This window comes from Chinchilla lanigera, unplaced genomic scaffold, assembly GCF_000276665.1.
Source record: "Chinchilla lanigera isolate Chin_1 unplaced genomic scaffold, ChiLan1.0 scaffold00106, whole genome shotgun sequence".
Taxonomy (NCBI): Eukaryota; Metazoa; Chordata; class Mammalia; order Rodentia; family Chinchillidae; genus Chinchilla; species Chinchilla lanigera.
The window spans coordinates 5970085-5978712 of NW_004955507.1; the positions used below are offsets into that span (position 1 = coordinate 5970085).

General features: G+C 36.5%; 1 protein-coding gene across 1 annotated transcript in view; it reads right to left on the bottom strand.

The window, feature by feature from the left end:
• Nucleotides 1–1556: 1556 nt before the first annotated feature.
• The window catches only part of LOC102019826 (cytochrome P450 2C23-like), a 39624-nt gene continuing 32552 nt past the window's right edge, over nt 1557–8628 (bottom strand). Inside the window, exons 7-9 of the mRNA XM_013506229.1 lie at nt 8017–8204; nt 3411–3552; nt 1557–1989 (exon numbers count right to left, since the gene is read on the bottom strand). Of these exons, the coding sequence (XP_013361683.1) occupies nt 1808–1989; nt 3411–3552; nt 8017–8204 (512 nt within the window). The 3' untranslated portion in view covers nt 1557–1807. The remainder of the gene's footprint in view (nt 1990–3410; nt 3553–8016; nt 8205–8628) is intronic.

Consider the following 8628-nt stretch of genomic DNA (forward strand, 5'->3'; position numbering starts at 1 on the left):
AAGTTTCCTCCGTGTCATTTCACAGCCTGCTTGCTCATTTATGTTTACACTGTGTCAAGTCGTGTCACAGTTTATTTGTCCATTCACTTACTGAAGAACAACTTGATTCATCTCAAGTGTGGGCAATTATACAGTTGTTATAAAGGTGCATATGTGGGTTTCATGTGCACATAAATTTTCAACTCCTTTGGGTAAATAGTAAGGAGATTCACACTGAATTGTATGGTGAGATTAGGCTTAGTTTTATGAAAAACTGAAACTTTTTTCAAAAAGGCTGTACTCTACCATTTAATATCCTCACCAACAATGAATGAGGGTTTCTTTTGCTCCACATCCTTGTCTGCACTTGGTATGGAACAGTGTTCTGGCTTTTAACAATTCTCAAGGTGTGTAGCAGTAACTCTTATATTTGAACCGCACATCTGTGATGACATATGATGTGGGGAATCTTTTCATATGCTTATTTGCCAACTGCGTATCTGCAGTGCGATCTGTTCAGAACTTTGGTTCAGTTTTTAACTGAGCTGTTAATTTTCTCTCTGTAGAATTTTAAGAGTTCTTTTTATATTTTGGTTAACAATCCTTTATCAGATATGGTTTTTTGCAAATATTTACTCCAGTCTGTGATTTGCTTCCTCATTCTCTTTCTTTAGTTCTACTTTTATAACTTCTCTTCCTCCTCGTGTCTGGCTGGCTCCTGGCATTTAAGCCATCCTTTGGTGGTATCTGGGGCTCACTGCACTTCTCTGGGCCACCACGGGGCCGCTGTATTCTCTTGGCAATGCATAGTTTTTTCTTGCAACTTGCCTCCTTGCTTTTCAGCCTCCAGTCCCGCTTTTCAGCACTTCCTGAAGAGGACACAGCTGTGAACATCTGAATCCCACCTCTGGACATGGTTTGGTTCCTTCTCCAAGGAGGCTTCTTGGGTTACATTTAAATCATAGTTGCAAAGACATAAGGTAGAGAAAGGAGAGATTTGTGATAGGGGTTATCATTTAATTTTACTTATTTATCATATCTTGTTAGACTGCCTATAGCTCAAGAAGAGGGATTTTTGAGACTTGAAATAAAATCACATATACAAATAAAATGTATTGCAACAGTAAAGATTTATTTGGTGAATGTGGCAAAAATCATGTAAGCACTTTCAAATGGAAATAGAAAGGTGCACATAGTCCACTGTATTAATCTATTTCAAAAATGACAGATAATTACTTTATTTCCAAAGCCACCAAAAGAGTGAAGGCTCCACTATTTTTTTTTTTTTTTTTTGATACCGGAAATCAAACTCAAGACCTCACACTTGCCAGTCAGGAGCTGCTCCACTGAGCTAAATCCTCAGGCCTCTACTATTTTTGACGGTCTCTGATAAAGGCTTCTGAGGGCCTGGTCTTGGTTCTGTTGGAGCATGGTTTATAAAGTACATTATGGGTTATAAAAATATTGGCTGTCCCTTTACAGTTTTCAAGACCCAGACCTTGGGCTGGGGATGTGGTTCAGTGGTAGAGTGCTTGCCTAGCATGCACAAGGCCCTGAGTTCAATTCCCAGTATTTCTCTTTTTCTCTCTCTCTCTTCTCTCCCTCCCTCTCTCTCTCTCTCTCTCTCTCACACACACACACACACACACACACAAGACCCAGTCTTTTCTGTTATCAAGAAATTTATGGATTGAAACAAATATCCATCTAATTTTACTGAGTAGCATTTCTCTCCTAGGCAGTATATAAAGTGGAGAATTAGATTATATCTAGAAAAAAGGGAAAGCAATTACTTTGATTGGAGTGGCTAAAAAAAAAAATTCTTCTTTTATCTAGGTATAAGACACAGCTTATAGGGTGGGGGGATATTGACAAACCCAGTAGTAATGGGCTTGGTATCTATTTCCTTTGGCTCCACCAAGGACTTCAGGGAAAAGTTTTGCAGAATGCTAGTGATAAACAGGAACAACTGCATACGCGCCAAACTCTCTCCAACACAGGCCCTTTTTCCTAAAAGGAGGAAAACACTGGCATTAGCTCTTCCTGTCCAAAAGCCATTGAAAACACTGAGCAGAAGGGGAACACTCAACAATCTGCTTGTAGATAAATCGGTACTCTACTTTGAAAGGATTGTCAATACATATCAAAGTGCTCTAAAGAAATGCTCACTGTTCAGTAAGTCTCTGGGAATTTATCTGTGGGAACTAGAGATCCCCCTGTACAGCTAGTTGCACCATCATTTATGATGTTATGACCTGGATAAAACCTAGGCATCTATCTATAATAGACTGGTGAAATAAATCATTGTTCATCTATCATGCAACACAACCTAAAACTGTGTACATGGAAGTTTACCTACTCCTATAGGCCAGTGGAGGTGAATCTTTTAGAGCTTTCAGTGATACAAACAGCGCAGTGAAGCACTTGTTCACCACCACTGCTATAGGCTATCTTTTGTCACAACATACTAAGTGGAAGTTGGTTATTAAACACACTATACAGAATGAACCAACTTTTATTTTTAAAATATCCATTATATGTACCGAGGCTTTTTTTTTTTCTTTTCTCCTTTCCCCCATCCCAGTTGTTCTTTCCTTTTGAGCAGTTCCTTTTCCTTTCACAATATCTGTTATACCTTTTGGCTCTTATTTACTCTTATACCCAGACATTTGAAGTATACTTAATAAAATATTAAGTGATACTTTCATTATGGGGAATTACAGACAAATACTTTTTTTTCCACTTTTTTGCTCTTCTACATTTTCCATTTGTATATTGAACACTTTTTAATCAATTTTGTTAGAAATTAAATATTTCATTTTATTTTAAAAAATACTACAAAGGAATATATAGGATAACAAGGAAAAAAGAACACATGCTGGTCATTCCTAATGTGTCTTTATGGCCTATGGGAGATAGTAATTGAGAGGCAAGCAGTTCTTAGAGGCAAGAATGTGTAGGATTCCAAATTTTGGAGAAGGAAGATGTAGGTGACCATGATTCTTCCATGGACTCTGCCTCTAAGAATCAGGAAATTAATAACAGTTAACAGTTAAAAACAAAGAAAAAATAATCTGTACTTTTTGTTTTGGAAAAGTCAGTATTACAAATGGAGAAATCAGCAGAGAAAAGTTTGCAAAAAACAGGCCCCTTTGTCATGGGTAATGAATGCATGACATCTGAATTTGATTAACTTGCTTTGACTTTTTAAAAAAATTTGCATTACAAACAACAAAATAGTCCCTGGATTATTTGCCTGATCCTTTTCAGTGTACAGATTTTAATGGCTCCATCCAGTTTTTGGAGGTTATAACAGTTTAATTGACTTTGCTATCATCCCAGGGTTACTTACTTATGCTATAAATCAGTGAAAGCTCAACATTGCTCAAAATGTGCTTGTGTGTTGTCTCGATAGATTAATTTGTATTTACCCAAGGAAAAAGGCACAAAGTAGTCTGTTTTCCTGAAAGAGCCATTTTCATCTAGAAAGTGTCCTGGGTCAAATTTCTCTGGATTGGGAAACTCCTGGCAATCCATCAAGACCGAAGACAGCAGTGGTAACACAGTAGTGCCCTGGAACCAAGAATGAAGAATCTGTAGCACTGTATCATGTTTATCTTTCATTAATACCAATTCAAATACTCTTAATTTTAGTGGATTTCATAGAGCTGAGCATCTTAATGCTTGCCTGGTGAGGGGTTGTCTCAAGGTACAGCTATTTTATATAAACAATCACCCAATAATAAGTTGCTATGGTAGAAAGGCAGTATTATGGCCAACATGAAGAATCAATTGTTGAAAAACCAAAGTTTGCAACCCATATTGTCTAATCATGAGCATCACTTGAGTTGTTGCCTCAAACTAGGACAGATCACTTTTTTACTATTTTGTTGTTGTTGTTGTTCTGGATTTATGTGCGAGTAGAAATAAATGAGATCTTGAGTTTCAGAGCTATCGAATAAAACCCTACTTTTCTCACAACAAGCTTTACTCCTTGCCTCCTAAGAGTTTTGTGAGCTTTGGGTGACAGAACAGTAACGGTAACTGCTCTTTATACTGGATGCGTCACATTTGCCTGACACTGCTTAGTTGTTTATAGATCTCATTTCATTCTCTTATCAACTATATCCAGTACATAGCTTTTTATTTGCACTGTATAAATTAAGAAATTGAAGTTTAGAAGAGAAATAAACTTTCCTTCACATTGGCACTTTTGGCTGGTGGCACAGTTAGAACTTGAATCAAGTTCTATCTAATCATAAAGCACTCCTATTTAAGTGAAAGCTTGCTTTTTCCATTTTTTACTTGATATTATATCTCAAACTTTATTTGTACAATTATTGGGACCAGAAATACATGCACATGGTATACAGTACCAAAACATGTACATAGTGGAGTGAACTGAAGAAGTGCCCCTCCTTTTCCTATACTGACTTGTTGCTGGGTCTCCTGTTTGACGTAATCACTCTTCTCCATTTAGGACACAGCTGAGAGATATTATAAGGATTAAAAAAAGAGAACAGATACAGACCCCACTGCTTCCACACAAATGGTAGCATACTAGCATACTATAGTGCTCTGCAACTTGCTTAGTACCCCATTTTTAAATAGCTCTTTTAAATGGACACGTTTTAAAATGAAGCTTTTCTAGTCTTCAAATATGAAAAATACTACCACAATGAATATCTTTATTTTGGGGGAAATATACACAAAAGATAAATTCCTAGTAGTGTAACTTCTCTTCAAGTTGTATGTTTTGAATTTTGATAGACTGCCATACTGCTTTCTGTAGAGGTTATACCAGTTAACACTATCATCAAGAATAAGTTTTTAAAATATCCTCCCAATGCTCAAGTAAAAACATATACTTTTAAATTTTTTAAAAATGTTTTATTTTGTGAGTACATATGTACACATTTAAAAAGCTGTAATTACTTTTATTCAAATTTTAAGTTTGTTTCCCTCACACTGTTATCTGTTTGTTTGGAGATTAATTCATACTTACTGTAGGAGTTCATGTCCTTTTTTAGGAGTTAATCCTTTGCTCTTATGTACTATTCAAAATTTCCTCTCAGTTTGTCTTCGGTATGTGTATATGTGTGTATGTGTGAGATACTGAGGGTTGGACCCAGGCCCTCACATATATGAGGCAAACACTGTACTACTGAACTACATCTTCAGCCTTGCCATTTGTCTTTTGACTTTGTTTTACTAGGCAGACTTTTTGTGTATAATCAAATCTATCAGTTTTTAAATTTATGGTCCTCTTGGTCCCTTTTTTTTGGTCAATGCTAGGAAATCTTTTATCACTCACCGATTTTACAGTTAAATATTCTGTACCTATATTTAAGCCATCAATAATAAATTTTCATGTAAGGTATAAGGTAGGAATTTATTATTTTTTCAACTCCTTTGGGAATTTTTATCTATGGAATAATCTATATTTTTCCTTAAGGTTAAAATGAAAAAGGACTTTTTAGAAACAGTACTAAGTTTCCATCCTTTACCTTATCTAAAAGGGACACATTCCAAGACACCCAGTGAAGACCTGTGGTCACATATACTACCAAATCGCCTACATATACTATTTTCTCCTATGTATAGACATCTATGTGAAAGTTTAGTTTATAAATTAGGCATAGTAAGAGATTAACAGTAAGTAATAATAAAATAAAACATAATTGTATAAATTTATGTGAATGTGAGTTTTATGTTTATTTCTGGAATTTTCCATTTAATATTTGCAGATCATAATTGACCATGGGTAACTGAAACTGATGGAAAATGAAACTATGAATAAGGTAGACTACTGTAATTAGATTCATTTCTAGACTTTATTCAATTAATCTGACCACCTATCCAAGGAGATACTACATTAAAAACTGTGCCTTTATATTGTGTTTTAATATTGGTAGGACTTATCCCTGACTGCTCTTTTTTACGTATGAAAGTTTGGATTTGTTTCTACCCACAAACTAAGTCTTTAGATTTATTTTAAAAAGTTACAGCTTTCATTTACATTAACATTTCAAAGTTTTCTTTCTTAACCTTTTCTGTTTTTTCTTTGAGATAGGGTCTTGCTGTGTAGTTCAGGCTGGCCTTGAGTTCATTCTGTAGCCCAGGCTGGCCTTGAACTGCAGTGATTCTCCTGACCAAACTCCTGAGTGCTGGCATTACACGTGGTGTGCCACTATGCCCGGCTAAAATGTTCTTTCTTTACATCTTTAAAATTTTTGAGTTTTACTCTCTTTAAACTTTGAAATTTTAGGCTGGGTGTGGTGGCACATGCCTGTAATCCCAGCACTTGGGAGGCTGAGGCAGGAGGATGGCTGCGAGTTCAAAAGCAGCCTGGGCTACAAAATGAGCTCAAGGCTGGCCTGAACTGCATAGTGAGACTCTATCTCAAAAAGACAAAAAAACAAAAACCAGGGGCAGGGGATTTAGCTCAGTGGCAAAATCGCCTGCCTGGCAAGCGCAAGGTCGTGAGTTCGGTTCCCGGTACCAGAGGGAAAAAAAAAAACCAAAAAACAAAAACCCAACAACTTTAAAATCTTGCAGATTTCTTGTTTATTCCTAAGTGTTTTATCCATGTCATTTTTACTAATGAAAAATTTCCTTCATTATGTTTTAAAAAATAGTTTGCATTTTATATATAGTGGTGACTGATTTTCAAAAATAATAATTTGTGGGCTGGGGATATAGCTCAGTGGCATAAGTATCTGTCTGACAAGCTTGAGGTCATGAGATCAATTCCCAGTACCAAAAAAAAAGAAAAAAATTTGTATCCAATCATTGTACATTTCTTCTATTTTGCAGTGGCACTACAGTTAATTTTTGTTTTCTAGGTGTAATTACATAAACACAAAAATTTCAATTTCATCTTTTCTTTCCTTTTTTTTTTTTGTCTTTTTGAGAGAGGATCTCTCTATGCAGTTCAAGCTGGCCTTGAGCTCATTTTGCAGCCCAGGTTGGTCTCGAACTCTCAATGATCCTCTTGCCTCGAATTTCATCTTTTAAAATGAAGTATCTCTTGCTACTTTTTCCCAATTCTAGTTGAATAACATTGGCAATGTGAATAGCTTCATTTTACTCCTGATATCAATGGCAAGGCTTCCAGTTTTACGTCAATAAACACGACTTAGGATACAATTTCTCTAGTGAAGGAGGTATTCATCTATTCCTATTTACTAAGGGTTCAAAAAGCCGAGAATGGATGTTAAATATTATTGAGGAGATATTCCGTATAATTGAGACTATAACACAATCTCTTTCACAAATTCTATCTATATGGTGAATTGTCTTAAGGTGTATTTCCTAGTGTTGGCCTCTTGCTATATTCCTGATTATATTATCATGTTAGTGGGGTAGTATTTTTAATCTGCTAGACTTATGTGTTAATAGACTTTGCACTGACAATTGTAAGTAAGATTGGTAACTGTTTCTATTTTTGCAGTAATTTGGTCATGTTTGCATGTTTTCTTCCTCTTCTATTCCCTGGAACTGTTTTTATATAAATCCCAAACACTTAATCGCTATGAAGACTAACAACATTCCCAGTTTGCATGTAAACATTTTGCTACATGCTAAGTGCTTACAAATGTTAACTGTCAAGGGCAGCAATTTCCCAAATGTACATGAGATCCTGGTAGGAGAAAATTAGGACTAAAACCAGTGAGACATGGCTTCATTAAACATTTCCAACTCTTCCTCCTCTTTTAAAATTCATAATGAAAAATCAGATTTATATTCCCATGACCATCTTATTAGTGGAAATCACTGCTCACTTAATACATTTGATCAGAGTAGGAAAGGGCCTTGGAAGCTCCAGGCCAGCCTCCCCTATTTTAGGAAGGCAGAGACAAGGTCCCAGAGGCAATAGGAAGGCCTGAGAGTATACTGCATGGCAGCAACAGCTTTCAAACCCAGGTTATGTGACTGTAGCTTGTCTCAGCATTAGAACTGAAAAGTCTCTCCCAGACCCTACAAAGCGCCACATTGCCCCTTGTATTCCAGTCAGTGTTCCCAGGCGCATCTAACCTTGGGGATAACATATTGTCTGAATTTCGTGTCCCGGGTTACAGCATGGGGCAGATTAGAAGGGAAAAGGGTGATGTATCTTTGTATCTCATGCAGAACGGCCTCTGTATAGGGCAGCTTCATCTTGTCCTTCATGCTGGGGCTTTGGTTGCGTCCAATCACACGATCAATTTCTTCATGAACTTTGGCTGCGGGAACATGAATTGTGAATGCTACTCAGTTATGTTTCCCAGAGACCTGGAAATGCTTTGGAAATGCTTTCAAGGTATGATAGGAAGTGGCCTAGAAAACACCTCCAAGGTTAAAGGTTTGTTGGTAGGTAGCCTCCTGCTCTGCTCCTGATAGAATTTCTACTCTATTTTGGTACAAATTCCAAAGATTGTTCTGCAGGAAACAAAGGATGAGTCAGGCATGTCTTACTTTCCTGTCTTGTTTGGTTTGTTCTGTACCAGTGAGAAGACCTACGTAGCAGGGATTATGGCTTACCTTATGATTCTTAGTAAAGCAGTTATAGAAGGAAGATGCTTAATCCTTACTCTACTGGAACCATCTTACTTGCTTTCTGTGGGAATGGCAAATAGCATCTTTTTTTTTTTTTTTTTTTTTTTTTTT